The 18262-nt window shown below is 43.1% G+C and overlaps 1 protein-coding gene across 2 annotated transcripts in view; it reads left to right on the top strand.

Annotated features, from left to right (window-relative positions):
• The window catches only part of slc43a1b (solute carrier family 43 member 1b), a 40662-nt gene that overhangs the window by 13866 nt on the left and 8534 nt on the right, over positions 1-18262 (top strand). For both annotated transcript variants that reach the window (XM_039809194.1, XM_039809185.1), the window contains 4 exons: positions 788-971; positions 1094-1149; positions 3264-3340; positions 18080-18172. In XM_039809194.1, coding sequence (XP_039665128.1) covers positions 788-971; positions 1094-1149; positions 3264-3340; positions 18080-18172 — 410 coding nt within the window. The remainder of the gene's footprint in view (positions 1-787; positions 972-1093; positions 1150-3263; positions 3341-18079; positions 18173-18262) is intronic.

The raw sequence follows: 18262 nt of genomic DNA, 5'->3' as shown, positions 1-18262 counted from the left end.
ACAAACACTCAGCAGCCTGAGACAGTCAGCTGCGCTGGTGGAGGAGACAGGACTGGAGCGGCGTGGGCAGAGCGTGGCGTGTCCAAAAACAACTCTCACAGGGTTCCAAACGAGGAGATGGAAAATTTGAGGAGCGAAAGGCCGGCGGCACAGCAGTCGTAGGCACAGGTCGAGTGGTGTAGGTCTGGATGAGAAGACAAAAACAAACATAGGTAAGCGGAGCACGAGGGACAAAACATGAGGCAAAAAACTTGAGAGCACAATTCACTGGGAGCCAAGTTACCACTTTGGTAGCTGTAACGATCTGGCGCTGAAGACAGGTTCCAACCAGGTCTAAATACTGCAGCCGTGATGAGAGAATCAGCAACAGCTGAGCAGAAAGAGATTGCAGGATAGCCATCAGCTGTGCAGGTAGGTGGATCGCCCGGCCACGCCCCTTGACCTACTTTCAGCTGCTCCAGAAACAAGGACAGACACAGAGGACAAGGAAGACAACACACACACCCAACCGCTCCCATAACAGTAGATCACTGTCTATGATTACACCCAGATTTCCAGCTTTACTTTTGTTCTGCTGAAACAGATCTAAGATGATCTGCCATTTTCTGTCTGTGAGCCTATCCTGTCAGGGTCCTATCCTATCGTCTTAGTAGTATACTGTGTTTACTTTGGTTCATACAGTATATTGTCTTGTCTATTCTTCTCAGTGCACCAGAGATCGTTTGGTTCTCTACTTTCAACAGTTTAATAACAGTTCTGACTTGTTTTTTTCCATGACCTTATCCAGAAAATGAGACTGTCGACACCAACGTGACTTCAATCAAGAGTGTGGAGTGGCAAAGTTGTGTGGAGCAGGAAGAGATATTGAACCTCGGCTTTACCATTGGCTCGTTCCTCTTGAGTGCAGCCACTTTACCCCTGGGGATCCTGATGGACAGATTTGGGCCACGCCCAATAAGGCTCATTGGCAGGTGTGACAGACAGTCTTTCTATGATTTGCTTTTTATCTGAAGACGAGAGTTTTCGACATATTAAATGAAAATTACATTAAAACCACACTATTATGTGCTCTGACACCCTGTGTATATTCCAGTTCATGTTTCGCAGCCTCCTGTGCAATGATAGCTGCCGCTGCATATGACCCTGAAGGTAAGACAACGCATCAATACGCCATCAATGCACACTCACTTCCTGTTGGGAATGATAGACAAAGGTACAAAAAATAAGTTAATGTGCCATTAAAGGGGCTGTACTTGAAATACTAAACAAAAACAGTGGGCTGGGATTGCCTCCACACGGCTTTCACAGACACTTACCCAATACGTAGTCTCGCATTGTCGCATTGCCAGCTCTATCTCCACAGCGCTGTGGAGTACAGTCTGGCATCACCCCCGATATATTCCGGGATAGCAGAAAAAACACTCTGGGTTGTTTCTATTTCTTTAAACCAATCACGAGTGTCTTGGGTGGCACTAAGCTGTGAAAAAAATTATAATTTCCCCACTGGGGATCAATAAAAGTATAAATTAAAAATGTAATTAAAGCTCCGGACGCAGCGCTACTGGCTTGGCAAAATGGTCATGAGAAGGAACTAGTTTTGGTGGTAAACCTGATTGAGTTGTGACTCACTCGGCTCTTTAACCGGACTCGTTAAATTAACTCACGAGTCGCGAGTCTCTAGTATCATTAACTCGGATCAGTTGAGTCCTACTACAATTCAACCTAAAATGATAACAGTGCCACACACAAACCTCTTGCAACATTAGCTACTACTAGTCCTAGCCATCTTAGCTGCAAAAAGCTTCATTATTTACAATTTCGTAGTCAACCACAACTCCACAAGTCAACTCAAGCGACTGAGTCGGCAGAGACAGTCCGAGACAGGTTATAGGAACTTCCTGACCCGCAGACATTGCAAGCTCGCCTCGGCTCGCCTTGCAGACAGCTCATGAGTTGTTGATGACTCGTGAGTTCTCTCTGGAGTCAGTCAATCCCACGCATCAGTCGGCTACGTTGTCATGAGTGGATCTGACTCAGACGAGGGAGTGAAGTCTCTCCTTCGAGCTCAGGGTAAAGCAAATCCACAACAAAAGGCATTCTTTCACTTCTGAAATAACATACAATGTTCTGCACGTAGCCTAGCTAGGCCTACTGTAGGTATGGTGTATAAATGTAGTGTATTAAAAGCAGACAGTCCAAAACATTGCAAGCTCGCCTCGGCTCAATACTGCCCCCTCAATACTGACTCAAGTGATCCAAGTGACTCGCAAATCCCGGATCAGTTTAGTGAGTGAATCAGAATAACAATCAGCTGTTTGCTAGGCCTATTTGGTGGAACATTTGCAACCTGCAAAAGAAAACGGCACATACAATATTAAATGAAGTTAACTCTTCACACAATACAGTAACGTGAGCTATTTAAATTAGCTGATACATGGTTAAACCTAATTTTCTCTTACCAGTGTATCGCCGTGTGTACTTTGTCCACAGTAGTGTGGCTACATTTCCAGGATAATAGCCTGACATACGTCGGTCCGCTCTGTGTTGCGGTTCTCAAATTCCCTTCGCTTTCAGAAACAACTAAAAAAGTTCGAGCTAACAAGGTACACACTGAAAATTTACAAAGAATATGTTTACAGCATTTCCTCTCTAACTGTGACGTTTTGGGACTGATTGGTGGGATTGCTGTGGACGAAGTACACACAGAGATACACTGGTAAGAGATAATGAGGTTTAACCATGAATCAGCTAATTTAAATAGCTCACGTTACTGTATTGTGTGAACAGTTAGCTTCATTTCATATTGTATGTGGCGTTTTATTTTTGCGAGGTGCAAATGTTCCACAAAAACAAGTCACCATCGCTGCTTAACGCCACCCAAGACGATTGTGATTGGTTTAAGAAATGCAAACAACCCGTAGCATTTTTTTCCTCCTATCCCAGAATGTATCTGTGATGTAGCCAGACATTACTTCACAGCACCGTGGATATAGGTCTGGCAATGCGAGACTATGGACACATGCACTTACATGCACGTGCGACTTGACCGGATAGCTAATCAAAGAACAGAGAAACTCAGATACTGTAAGAACACACACAGAGTGAGTGTGACTCAATTCTCTGGTCAGGACGCCATTACTCCACTATATCTTTACATAGCAAATATTTGTTAGCTGTTATATTAATATTCTGAATGCAGAGTACAGCTCCTTTAAAGTTTCATTATAGTTTATGGTAATCTTCATTTCCATGTGTTCCTTCAGTGCTGTCTGGCCTCATCTTCCTCGCTGTCTCCTTTAATGGCTTTGGAGGAATCTGCCTGACTTTCACCTCACTTACAGTATGATTGGCACTCACACATACACACACTATATTTTTCAAGCTTTTTAAAAATGATTATTATTACACATAAACAATAATATTATCATATTTTTTCAAACTTGCTGAGAAGTGTCCAAATGTATTCATAAGTGAACCAGTGCTGATGAAGGTTAGTTTTAAAAAATAGGTCCTCACACTGGAAAATAACAACTTACTCTCTTTAGTGACAAAAACGCAATATTCACCCCAATCTGCCATTCAGCTCTATAAAGCATTTTTCAACATATTGTTTTGTTTTTACACCCTGAAACTGATCCATCTCATTTCCAGCAGAAGCTGTAGTCAGCAAAAAAGGTTCTCATTAACCCACTGTACACTGCCCAGCACCAAATAGCAGACTAAAGAAACGAGAGACCAGATGGTGAACATAGCGGAGAATTTAGCAGCTTTCTTAGGTGGAGAACAAGCTAGAGTTAAAAGCTGGTCTGTGTCTGCCGGATGTGTAAATAGTTTGCAAAACTTTTCACTATAACATGTTTTGCGTTAACAAAGGTCCATAAAATGTATGTCAGTGAATGCAGCATTAACAATGTAAACTGCTTCTTTAATTTTTTTCTTATTTGTAATTGATGACAGCCTAGAAACAGAGCCGGCCCTAGACCTTTGGGGGCCCTATGCAAAATTTGGTTGGAGGCCCCTTTGACCATTTTAAGTAAGGCCTAAAGAAAAGCAATGACTACCTAATAACTATACGGTACATATTATTATTATTATTATTATTATTATTATTATTATTATTATATCTACTATGTTTGATGTCTAACAGAAATAATTATGATACCACTGAGCTGAGTGGCAGTGAAAGACTGAACACACACTGATGAACTTGCTGAATAAAAATACTAATAAAGTGATTTTCACTGACCAAATATACATTTTTAATTGACAACAGTTTAAGAGGCACAAGCATATATATAATTTAAATTAAATAGAGCAAATAGAATAACATTTAAATAAAATATTATATAAAATAATAAACAGAACATTCAAATGTTAGAATTTTTCAAATAAACAAAACAATAACATCTAAAACACCACAAACAACATCAATAGTAACAATAATAATATATAACTGGCAGTTGTGACAGCCTCAGCTTTCGAGATCCTGTGTATTACAGTTTCTCTTATTGAATTGACCATCACAACTGTGCTCTGAAGCCACAACTCCATAACAGAAAGCATGGCAGAGGCCCCTTCACTGAAGGTGGAGATGGCCATACTTTCTGCTGCCTCAAGCTTACTGTCCCCACAAAACAGTCCCCTCAGTCAGCCGATGGTGAAGCTAACTAACCAGGCTCCCATCAGCACCGGTTCATAACAACACAACAGAACTAAACTAATTATGAATCATTCAAAAGACCAATATTTAGAACATTGGAGAAAGCAAACAAAGTAGACTCAATTGTTATTTGACCACCAACTGGGTCAGACAGAGATGCATTTCGTCCTCCACTGGGAAAAACTATCTTCACTAAGAGAATTACACCTTGGAAAAATAGCCCAAAAAATAAAACTTCCCAAAGTTAACACCAGAAAAGAAGCCGGAAATTCTCCTAGGAGAGAAAAACATGGATCTGTCTGCCACAGCCTGAGGGACTCACAACCACTTAGGATCCCAAAATTATAGATTTGTTTAGTAGCCTATTATATAGTAATTATATTATACAACAATTGTAACTGTTGTTTAATGTAATTGTTTTGTAATATAGTGTGTTGTATCGCGATCAGTACAGTGTAGTATATATGTGACACATATGACATGTAGGCTATATGACTTTCTGTAAACTGCTTTGAGAGAGAGAGGGTCTGATTACCTCCGCTGTCTGAAAACTCCTGTTTTCTGAACGACAGTTTAAACATGGACGTACTACGTGAAGGCATTTCATCATCTGCTGTCTCAGTGTGTAATCCCCTGGGTCTTCTTGCTGATAACAACTGTTTTCGAGGTGATTTTCGACCTACTTCTTTCGACATTCTGAACTACCGCGGAAATGTCAGAGCACGTCACGTGACGATTCTGAACGAATCACGTTGTCAGAAATTGGCATCAGCCAATGAGATTGCACATTTTTAGTTAAATCCCCCCTTTTCCTTTCACGATTGGTTGCTGATAAAAGGAAATGACCATATTTGGATCCAACAGCATTGTAGAGGAGAGAGAAAGCTTTCCAACAGTATATGTCATGACGGGGCAGGCGGCGATCGCGGAGCAGCGGGATGATTTAGAACGCCAACTAGCTAGCAGTGCCTCTGCTGGCCACGGGGCCCTTTGCAATTGAAAAGGTCGCTTAGTGGCTGGGCCGGCTCTGCCTAGAAACCTACATTCAGTCCTCTTTGACATTTTATAATTGATGCAGATGAAACACAAGATATTTAGTGTCCCTATGTCGAACTAAATGAGGCAATCTCAACTCTGACAGACTGATCTGTGTACAACATCAGTGCAGGGGAAGCTAACCAGTCTGAAGTCATGAGGCGTGGCCAGAGGTGTAAACGCTTGAAGGTTTCAACCTACAGAGCACAGCAGCAGCGTTCTCTGACCCCGGGGATTCACTGTGGACTCTGTTAGGTCCCGTACACCTATCTATAAGCAAAAAGTTTACTATTCTTGTTCCAAACGTGTGTGTGTGTGTGTGTATGTGTGCGTGCGAGTGTGTGTGCTTTTGACTGCTTTGAGTGTACCTGGGATTATAAACACATGTTCATTTGTGTGTGTGTGTGTGTGTGTGTGTGTGTGTGTGTGTGTGTGTGTGTGTGTGTGTGTGTGTGTGTGTGTGTGTGTGTGTGTGTGTGTGTGTGTGTGTGTGTGTGTGTGTGTGTGTGTGTGTGTGTGTGTGTGTGCGTGTGTGTTTTGCAAAGCAGCACATGCTGTTCCATTTGTTCTAAATTCTGCTGCGGCCTCTCAGCCAATCCAAAGCATGGGAAGCCAACACACCCTCCCACCCCTTGTCAACACCACTCTCTCTTTCTCTCTCTTCCCACTGCCTGACATGGACCATGTCCCGGACTTGACAGGGTCATTCCATTCTTACTGCTTTCATTGCTGGTCTGGTGTGTGTGTTTGTGTCTGGTGTTTGTTTGTGTCTGCAAACACATGCTCTGTGAACTTTGATTAAGCAGGTTGTACTATAATAAACTGACCAGAGCCAGCACTTTTTTTATAATCTTCTGAAATCTTATCAGAATCAGAAATACTTTAATAATCCCAGGGGGAAATTATTATTGTTATAAACTCCAGATATAAAAACAACATATATTATCCAGACAACATATATATTAAAAACAAATGTACAGTAGTAATATATAAAAGATCAAATGTACAGTATTATGTGCAAAGAGTGCAAAAAAAAAAGAAATGATTGTCTATGCTTGAGATGATTACAGAGAGGGGGTGTGTGACTCTCCGAGGGAGGCGTTGTAAAGTTTAATGACCACAGGCAGGAATGATTTCCTGTGGCGCTCTGTGGTGCATCTGGGTGAGAGGAGTCTTCTGCTGAAGGTGCTCCTCTGCTGGGCCAGTGTGTCGTAGAGAGGGTGGGAGACATTATCCAAGATGGACTGAAGCCTGGACAGCATCCTCCTCTCAGCCACGGTCGTCAGTGTGTCCAGCTCCTCCCCCACGACATCACCAGTTTGTTCAGTCTGTTGGTGTCTGCGACCTTCATCCCACTGCCCCAGCATGTGACAGCGAGGAAGATAGCACTGGCCACAACAGACTGATAGAACATCCTCAGCATCTTCCGGCGGATGTTAAAGGACCTCAGCCTCCTGAGGAAAAAGAGTCGACTTTGGCCCTTTTTGTATACAGCCTCTGCATTTCTAGTCCAGTCCAGCTTATTATTTAAGTACACCCCCAGACACTTATACTCATCAACAGTGTCCACAGGAGCCCCCTGGATGGAAACAGGGGTCCCAGATGATTTCGCCTCCCTCAGATCCACTACGAGCTCCTTCATTTTTGTCACGTTGAGCTGCAGATGGTTCAGCTCACTCCAAGTGACAAAGTTGCCCACAACAGTCCTGTATTCATTCTCATCACCCTTTTCAATGCAGCCAACTATTGCTGAGTCATCAGAAAACTTCTGAATGTGGCAGGACTCAATAGTGCAATAGTTGAAGTCTGAGGTGAAGAGGAAGGAAGAGAGGACAGTCCCCTGTGGGGCCCCAGTGTTGCTGACCACCCTGTCAGACACACAGGGCCTAATTTACTAACACTAGCGCAGTTTGCGCTGCGTCTGTTTATGCGAGTTCGGTAATAGCGCACGCTATGCTTCCACATTTTGCGTAGTATTTATCAACCCTGACACCCATCAGGCAATCAGCGTCTTTCTCCGCCCACTAGACCGTAAATTGCGCTGTAGCAAAGCGGTACTTGTGCTACGATACGGCTGAGTGCAGACTGCGATATTCCCACTGCTGATGCTATGACTGTTTGAAATGATCCTGATGCCGATATTTGTAATGTAGCGAGGAGTTTACAACTGCTGGAATGTAATGTGAACGCTGAGTGGGAGATTCAATTTCATCTTTGATTTCTTTTTGGGTGGAACTCCCACTTTCCCCACGACCCTCCCACGAACGCATATTGAAAGCGCAACTTGTCTCTTCTCGTTCATGTGGCAGACAATCTGCCATTTTACCCAAGTGCGCCCTGTTTGTAAATAACCCGCATCGGTTACGTCCGTCTTTGCGACCAATTAGCGCCTGGAAACAGGCGTAAACGGCTTGATAAATCTAGCCCACAGTTCTTTAGGTGTACGTACTGTGGTCTGCCCGTCAGGTAATCAACAATCCAGGACACAATGGGGGCCTCCACCTGCATCGCAGTCATCTTCTCACCCAGTAGAGCCGGACAGATGGTGTTAAAAGTACTGGAGAAGTCAAAGAACGTGACTTTTACGGTGCTCGCAGGCTTGTCCAGATGAGTGTAGACTCTGTTCAGCAGATAGATGATGCTGTCCTCAACTCCCAGGCTGGGCTCGTAGGCGAACTGTAGTGGATCAGTGAAGGGCCTGACCATAGGCCTTAGCTGCTCCAGGACGAGCCTCTCGAAAGTCTTCATGATGTGGGACGTCAGAGCCACCGGTCTGTAGTCCTGAGGGCCGCAGTCTGTGTGGACATTGCAGTCCACACAGAAATTTATGTAGTCAGTGATGCACTCTGTGAGCCCATCAATGTCCTCCCCGTGGGGAACACAGAGTGCAGGCCAGTCCGTCACTTCGAAGCAGCCCTGCAGTGCCTCATAAGCCTCCTCCGACCACTTCCTCACTGTTCTTGTGGTTGTAGGCTTCCTCTTCACCAGAGGCACATAGCAGGGTTTGAGGTGAACCAGGTTGTGATCTGACCTGGGGGGGAGAGAAGAGGAGATGTATGCATCCTTAATGTTAGCATACATCAGGTCCAGGGTCCGCTCTTCTCTGGTAGGACAGCTCACATATTGTTTCAAGTCGGCAGAACTCTATCCATGGTGATGTGGTTAAAGTCTCCTGACATGATGATGAGGGCACTGGGGTGTTGGGTCTGTAGTTTGGAGATGGTGGTGTGAATGATGCTGCAGGCAGACGTTGGGTTTGCAGAGGGAGGGATGTACACAACAACGATGATGACATGTGGGATCTCTCTAGGCAGATGGTATGGACGGAGTCCAATGGCCAGCAGTTCAACATCCGGTCTACAGAGCTGTTCTTTAATCGTGATATGATCGGAATAACACCATCTGCTGTTTACTAGAACAGCAAGCGCTCCGCCTTTCCACTTACCGCTCTCGGTGCAATCCCGGTCCGCCTGGACAGTGTGGAAGCCATCCACGGAGATGTTCTGGTCCGTAATGTCCCTGTGCAGCCATGTCTCTGTGAAACACATCAGACTGCACTCACGGTACTCCAGGTGGCTCCGCGTTAGCGCCATTAGCTCGTCCATTTTGTTGCTAAGGGACCGTACATTTTCAACAGAGGGGAGACAGGGCTTAAATTTTCTCCTCTCCATATGCCCGTCCCATCTCGAACCTCTTTTATTCCCCCAACGTTGCTTCCCTCCTCTGCATCCCCGGTTCTCAAGAGTTCAGGTGGTATATTAGCTGGTCTGGCCACAATGGCGGCCGGCATTATCGCGACTGGGGCATAACACCCCTGTTTGAGCCCTGTTACTACTGTAAAAGGCCCAGACTCAAAGCCGCTGTTGCTGAGAACTGTGGCTGACATGCCATCATGTAGTGACCTCAATATTCTGATGTATTTATCATGGCAGCCATGCCTTGATAGTATGCTCCAGAGAGCCTGGCAATCCACAGAGTCAAAGGCCTTTGTAAGGTCTATGAAGGCCATGTACAAAGGCTGCTTTTGTTCACTGCATTTTTCCTGCAGATGGCGTGCTGTGAATATTCGGTCTGCTGTACCTCTGGATGGGCGGAAGCCACATTGAGATTCAGGAAGTACTTCCTCAGACAGTGGTACCAGTTGATTGACATGGACACAAGCAAGCACTTTGGCTGTTGTTGATAGAGTGAGGTTGCTCTGTAGTTTCCACATTCAGCCTTGTCCCCCTTCTTAAATATAGTCACTATTAGAGCATCCCTGAGCTCTGACGGAAGTTCTTTTTCCCAGACCTTGACGAGTAGGGCATGGATGTGAGTTCTCGTCCACCCTTCAAGATCTCAGCTGGGATACCATCTGGACCAGTGGCCTTGTTGTTGTTTAGGCTCCTAATGGCATTTTGGACCTCAGTTATGGTGGGTGGTTCCCCCATGTCTTCTCTGATGGGATTGTGAGGGGCTGATGCTACCTGGTTCAGCTATGCTGTCGCAGTTGAGGAGTTCCTGGAAATGCTCTTTCCATCGGACGTTAATGGTCTCATTGTCCTTCAGCAGCTCCTGCCCGTCCTTTAAGGGCAGAGGGTTTAGGCCTTGGTGGCTTGGGCCATAGACAGCCTTAGTAGCGTTAAAAAAGCCTCTGGTGTCACTTGAGTCTGCCAGTCTCTGAATTTCCAGCAGCTTTGCTACATCTTACCGTACTCGCAGGGTCTTAAAAGTCTTAAAATTTATATTCTCAAAATAAGGCCTTAAAAGTCTTTAATTTTCCTCACAAAGTATCAGATTTCGTTTACAAAGGTCTCAAATTATTTCTTGTCCTTTCATAGGATTAAATAAATACCGTAAAGTCATAATAAATGCTTTGTGTGTGTGTGATTTTACATTTTACTTCGTTTGGTGTGACCATGGATGTATTAAGGGGTGTACCTTGGATGTTATACGACAGTACAGGTACTGTTTACGTTTTTCTTTACGCTCTTGACCGTGGAGTGTGCGCGGTGTGTGCATGATGTATTAAGAGACACATGGATGTATAATAATAATGGTGCAACATGGGCAAGCTCAGGCCAGAAATCCAAGCTCGTGCGCAAATCAATCAGTTGTCAGGAAAGGAAATAAAATGTCTCACACTGTGCTACCAACAAGCTAACATTAGCATGTCTGAAGAATGGGCAAGTATCTGAAGGCTGGCCACAGAAGTGGACAAATTGGCGGACGAGGCGAAGGGCAATGGGGCTGAGGTTTCCACCACAAGCGGATCGGTGTGCGAGTCAGTCTAGCGCTAATGAAATGGGGGAGCTGGAAGACCAGCCTGCTGGTTCCTGATCAGCTAGCAACGGAGAGATATAAGACGACGACAGTGTTGGTGGCCTTTTGTAGGGTATCTTTGAAATGCATCCAACATGCTAACGCACATTTCACAGCATCACCCAGATGTGCCAATCACCAGGGTAAGGAAAAAACTAACTGGAGCCCAACTCTTTATCCCCGCTGCTTTCAAACAGCCTTTAGCACAACGGGACCAACTCAGTCTCCAACTCAGATTGAACACTGATGAGAGAATTCAATTCGATTCAATTCAATTTTATTTATAGTATCAAATCATAACAAGAGTTATCTCAAGACACTTTACAGATAGAGTAGGTCTAGACCACACTCTATAATTTACAAAGCCCCAACAATTCTAATGATTCCCCCAAGAGCAAGCAGTCAGTGCGACAGTGTCGAGGAAAAACTCCCTATTAGGAAGAAACCTTGGACAGACCCAGGCTCTTGGTAAGAGGTGTCTGACGGTGCCGGTTGGGGATGTGATGAACAGTGGCGATAATAGTTACAGTAAAGATAATGGAACACTGACTTCAAATGGTAGTCGTTGTAGTTCATGTCATATCAGGGCGCTGCGGGGCGTTACAGGATGTAGCGTGGCACAGCAGAGCATGGATGGACGTAGCAGGAAGTAGCAGGGTTCAGCAGAGCTTAGCAGGGAGTGCAGCAGGACCACGGCGACAGCTGCAACCAAGATCTTGGTGCCAACGTACTCCAAGGAAATATGCTGGGTGAAAAAAAACATAAGGACTCCGGGGAGTAAACTCCTCAGAGCTAGGTTAGTGACAAGCATTTCTGGGACGGGATGCACACAAATGGAAAGGGAGAGGAGAGAGCAGCTCAGTGTGTCAAAGGAAGGAAGGAAGTCCCCTGGCAGTCTAGAACTATAACAGCGTAACTAAGAGAGACAGGTTAAGGAGAGGAGCCTGGTCGGGCTTAGAACTCTTCCCTGCCGGATCGGACTGTACTTGCCTGCTTCCCTGTACTTTTGTTATATTATTAATCTGACGACTATAAAGAGAAGCAGGTGGCCGGGCTAGGCGGACGCTGCAAATCCTCACTCCCTTACTATATGCTTTATCAAAGAGGAGAGATTTAAGTTCATTCTTAAATGCGGTGACGGTTACTGCCCCCCGAACCCAGACTGGGAGCTGGTTCCACAGGAGAGGAGCCTGGTAGCTGAAGGCTCTGGCTCCCATTCTACTTTTAGAGACTCTAGGTACCACAAGTAACTCTGCATTCTGGGAGCGCAGTGCTCTAGTGGGACAACAAGGTACTAGGAGCTCTTCTAGATATGATGGTGCTTGACTATTTAGAGCTTTGTAGGTCAGGAGAAGGATTTAAAATTCAATCCTGAATACAAAGAATACAGGAAGCCAATGCAGAGAAGCTAATACAGGTGAAATATGATCTCTTTGGTTCTTGTCAGAACACTCGCTGCAGCATTCTGGATCAGCTGGAGAGTCTTAGGGGACTTATTTGAGCAACCAGACATTAGGGAATTACAATAGTCCAGCCTGGAAGTAACGAATGCATGGACTAGTTTTTCAGCATCGTTTTGAGAATATATTCCTAATTTTGGCAATGTTACGAAGATGAAAAAAGGCTGTTCTTGAAGTTTGTTTTAGATGGGCGTTAAAGGATATATCCTGATCAAAAATAACTCCTAGATTTCTGACAGTAGTGCTGGAGGCCAGGGCAATACCATCCAGAGAAGCTATATCTTTAGATAATGAGGTTAGGAGGTGTTTAGGGCCCAGCACAATAACCAGTTTTGTTAGAGTTTAACATCAGAAAATTGTAGGTCATCCAGGATTTTATATCTTTAATGCATGCTTGAAGTTTAGCTAACTGACTGGTTTCGTCTGGTTTGATTGACAAGTATAATTGGGTGTCATCTGTTTCCTAATAATATTACCAAGAGGAAGCATATATAAGGAGAATAGAATTGGTCCAAGCACTGAGCCTTGTGGAACGCCATGGCTAACGTTAGCGTACTTGGAGGATTTATCATTAACATTAACAAATTGAGATCGATCGGAGAAATAGGACTTAAACCAGCTTAGTGTGATTCCTTTAATGCCAACTAAGTGTTCCAATCTAGTAAGATCTAGTAAAACAAGTATGGAGACAAGTCCTTTGTCTGCAGCAGTTAGAAGGCCGTAATTTTCACCAGTGCCGTCTCTGTGCTATGATGCTTTCTAAATCCTGATTGAAAGTCCTCAAATAAACTATTTATCTATAGTTTGCTAAGACCTCAGGATCGAGGGTGGTTTTTTCAGAAGAGTTTTTATCACAGCTACTTTAAATGACTGCGGTACATAACCTGTTAATAAAGACATATTGATCATATCTAGTAATGAAGTGTTAACCACGGGTAACGCTTCTTTGAGTAACCTCTTTGGGATGGGGTCTAAGAGACAGGTAAATGGTTTAGCTGAAGATACCTTTAACATTAATTGTTGAAGGTCTATAGGATAAAAGCAGTCCAAGTATATGTCAGGTCTAGTCGCTCCTTCTAGCAGTCCTGCGTTTAAAGGTGAACCGTTAGAAGTTGATGGATTTTATCTCTAATTGTTGTTATAATTTTATCATGAGAAGAAACCCTTCACAGTAATGTCAGAGGTTTTCTCTGGCCCTGTCAGGTCAGCTCCTCGGGAATGAAAAGATTGCAGCATCTTAATATGACACAAACGGGTTTTCCGTATATGTTCAGGCGTATGGATAACATAATCGCTGTCTGAAACTTTACCTTCCACCATGTAAGGACCTGAGAACCGGGCGGTGAAAGCAGAGCCAAGTGTGGGCAGCAAGACCAGCACTTTATCACCTGCTTGAAACTGCCGCTCCACAGCCTTCTTGTTACACAGTTTCTTCATGCTCCACAGACAAAGACAAGCATGCCTCTTGAGCCTTACCGACTAACTTGCACTGCAACAAGATAGCCCACACGTCTTTAGGCCACTGTAAAGCAGCAGCAATATGCTCAAATGCACCAAAAAAACTTCTACCTCTGACTCACGGAAAACAGGAACCAGTGAAATGTGCTCACCCACGACAGCAGAACTGGGAGAATGCGTGCCAGCATTGGTAACATTACGAGCAACTCCTAAACCCGCCTGTATTTCTAACTGACGCATCTTTAATGCAGTCTCCGCATCCAACTTCTTCAACTCTTACTCTCTGCGGAGCTGAAATCACGTTCCTTCTCATCCCTCTCTATCTGAAGGCGAATTAAGCACACCTTTAACCTGGCATCCAACTTAGACCCAGGAGTTGACTCTACAGACATCAGTTAATACTGTGGTAATGTGACTGGCTTTCGTTCGGTACCTACATGTCGGACAACAGGAGTAACATTAACGGGCTGATCTGTCACATCATGTGCACTCACCTCTGGATCAGGGCCACTCACAGGTGCAGACAGAGAGAAAAATCCCTGGCTAACGAAACCATCAAACAGAAAAGCCTTTAGCTCAGCTTTTCGGAGGGAAACGGACACAGAAATACCGTAATATTCCGCAATCTCATGAAGATCATTTTTTGGACATTTATCAAATTGACCTAAAGTCGGGTCAGACACAGACGCATTTAGAAATCAAAAGCTGGCATCCTCTTCACAGCATAAGCACAATCACGCTGAACGCTAAGTTTAATGTTCGATATTAACCAAGGGAACCAAGGAAAGGCGGAAACGCTTCAAAGTTAACTTAAAGGATGTTTATGTGTGTAACAAAAAAGAACACCACTGGCCCATTAGCTCTGGTACACTACTGGCTCCTCTCGCTGGCTTCCACTGAAGCTCCCCTTTTCAGACTGGCTCAGCACAGACTGGCTCAGCACAGCCATTTAATCAATGGAGCCCCCTACTGGTCTTAGTGACTGGTCCAACAGTCACTACATAACACCCTCAAATACTGAAGAATTTCTACTCCTGCATCACTGAGAGCGTCCTGACAAGGAACATCACTGCTTGTCACAGAAACGTCACAGGACCGCAAGGCCCTGCAAAGAGTGGTGTGTTTGGCTAAACATACAATAGCCTGTGCCCTACTCTGCCTAAAGGATATTTACACTAGGCGCTGCAAGAAAATGGCTAGTAGAATCATTAAAGATCCAAACCACCCAGGAAACAGCCTTTTCTCCCTGTTGAGGTTTGGAAGAAGGTACCAAATAGAGCTGCATGATATGAGGAAAATATGCGATATGCGATAACATTGTTGAATATCCCGATAACAATATCACTTGCGATAAATAAACAGATATTAAAATGTACTCCGTACTGCATTTCTGCTGCTTTCTACGGTGGCCGGGAAGTGCAATGCAACATTACAAAGAATGAAACACTTTTACATTTTGGAAAACAAAATAACATTTTAGAAAACAAATTTACATTTTGGAAAACAAAATAACATTTTAGAAAACAAATTTACATTTTAGAAAACAAATTTACATTTTGGAAAACAAAATAACATTTTAGAAAACAAATTTACATTTTGGAAAACAAAATAACATTTTAGAAAACAAATTTACATTTTCGAAAACAAAATAACATTTTAGAAAACAAATTTACATTTTAGAAAACAAATTTACATTTTCGAAAACAAAATAACATTTTAGAAAACAAATTTACATTTTCGAAAACAAATTAACAAGATGCAAAACACTTTTACCAGTCCCGAAACAAATTTACAAATGACAGATTCTTCACGGAAAGGGAATGTACCACATACCGGAGTGATGAGGTTTTGTATACATATGTCGCCTTGACTACGGCAGTTATGGATCGAATGCGTCAATAGAGCCGCCATCTTGGAACAGGGGAGGCACTGCCTTATATACTGTCTATGGGCCGTCCTTAATGCATCAGCGTCAATGTAGGCAAAGGTCTAACGGAAATAAAATCACTATAAATCGTCAAAATCTCGCGTGCGATGTTCTAGTTTTTTTAAACAAAAGACAAAGAGACTAATTAATGTGTTAATACAAAGAATATTTATTATAATCAGTTCACAGATATGAGTACAAACGGAAACTTCACCCTTCTGAACTAAGAGGTTCTGCTTCAAAGTGAAGTTTAAACAGACTGAAATGTCCAGGCTCACTCCCCACTAATGATTCATTTATTTCTGCATGTATTTATTTATTGCCGAGACTTTAAGTCGTGTTTCCTCGTCCACAGTCCGAGTCCCGCCAGACTCCCTTTAGGAAACCTGTGATTTAAACTTCAGCAGGCTGTGACAGTCCTCTCCGTTCAGTCCTGGATCTGATTCTCCCGGGCTTCCCTTCCCTCCAGCGGGCCCAGCAATACGGCCTGGGTCTCTAGCTGCGTGGTGTCGGTTTTGGCTCCCAGGAATGGGCAGTGAGCTCCAGGTCCTGCAGCTGCAGACGGACTCAGCTGCCCCCTGCTGCTAGCCGATCCGGCCGCGGCTGTCGATACGTTCCCTGTGTTTCCGTCAGGTCCGCGTCATATAAAAACTCCAAACACCGACCACACGTAAAGTCACCATAAACTTCATTTCCGCCATATACTCACTCACAACAACACAAATTGACTGCGCTCACCAACAACACCTCATCACTTCCGGTATGTGGTACATTCCCTTTCCGTGAAGAATCTGTCATTTGTAAATTTGTTTCGGGACTGGTAAAAGTGTTTTGCATCTTGTTAATTTGTTTTCTAAAATGTAAATTTGTTTTCGAAAATGTAAATTTGTTTTCTAAAATGTTATTTTGTTTTCTAAAATGTAAATTTGTTTTCTAAAATGTAAATTTGTTTTCCAAAATGTAAATTTGTTTTCTAAAATGTTATTTTGTTTTCTAAAATGTAAATTTGTTTTCTAAAATGTAAATTTGTTTTCTGAAATGTAAATTTGTTTTCCAAAATGTAAATTTGTTTTCTAAAATGTAAATTTGTTTTCCAAAATGTAAATTTGTTTTCTAAAATGTTATTGTTTTTTCAAAATTATTATTGTTTTCCAAAATGTAAATTTGTTTTCCAAAATGTAAATTTGTTTTCCAAAATGTAAAAGTGTTTCATTCTTTGTAATGTTGCATTGCACTTCCCGGCCACCGTAGCTTTCAGTATTATGCTAAACTACAACAAATTGCTTGTTGAATTAAAAAAAAAGTAAGACATTTTTTTCTAACATTCTTTTATTGAACAAATTGAATTGAACGTAAAAGGCGCCACTGAAAAAAAGTTCAGTCAAATGTAACCTCAGGCCTTCTAGTATTCTAAATGAAGAAACTGCCTTAGACATATATGTATTAATTCACTCGAATTATACCTTACATGTGACAAATAAAATGTATTGATTGATTGATCGACTGGGATATACTATTGGTGACATTCTAGAACAGAAATGACCAGCCATCTATAAAATCTAATATGAGCAGTAAGTTTAAACTGAACATGAAGGCCTGTAGTGTGAACAAAGCTGGGTGGCGTGTGCTTTGTGATTGACAGCACTTTAGCTGCGTCTATAGTTAGAGTGAAAGTCTGTAGAAACACACACACACACACACACACACACACACACACACACACACACACACACACACACACACTCCAATCTACATGGCCAGAGAATGTTCACAAGCACATACCCACACGCCAAGTTGGTATAACACAAGGATGGGTGACATTCACACAGATGGGCTGTGTGTGTGTGTGTGTGTGTGTGTGTGTGTGTGTGAGATGTGTGTGCACTTATGGCGATGTGTGTGTATGTGTGTCGATATGTGTGTGTGTGTGTGTGTGTGTGTGTGTGTGTGTGTGTGTGTGTATAAGAATACAATAGCACCGCCTTCTGGTTAATTTCATCTAAATTTCAATTTTATTTATAGTGTCAAATCACAACAGGAGCTATCTGAGGACACTTTACAGATAGAGTAGGTCTATGTTGTTTCATAGAAATGCCTGAAAGAGGGCAAATTTCATAGCTGATTAATAGATTTCAGCTGCAGCTTATTTGATCACATTTACTGCTGACTGATGGTTCACATATTCGTTTGATATTATAGAAGGTTCATTTCTCTTAAATGTTTCTCTCTGTCATGTAGCTGCCTAACATGTTTGGGAATGTACGATCAACCATCCTCTCCCTGATGATTGGCTCTTATGCTTCTTCAGCTGTCACCTTCCTTGGTGTCAAGGTACACATACGCACGCATGCACACACACACACACACACGCGCATGCATGCACAAATCTACTTGAACATCAAATTTTAATCAGCACAGAAT

The sequence above is a fragment of the Perca fluviatilis genome, chromosome 1 (assembly GCF_010015445.1).
Source record: "Perca fluviatilis chromosome 1, GENO_Pfluv_1.0, whole genome shotgun sequence".
NCBI classification, from domain to species: domain Eukaryota; kingdom Metazoa; phylum Chordata; class Actinopteri; order Perciformes; family Percidae; genus Perca; species Perca fluviatilis.
This window is presented reverse-complemented; position numbering and strand designations above follow the sequence as displayed.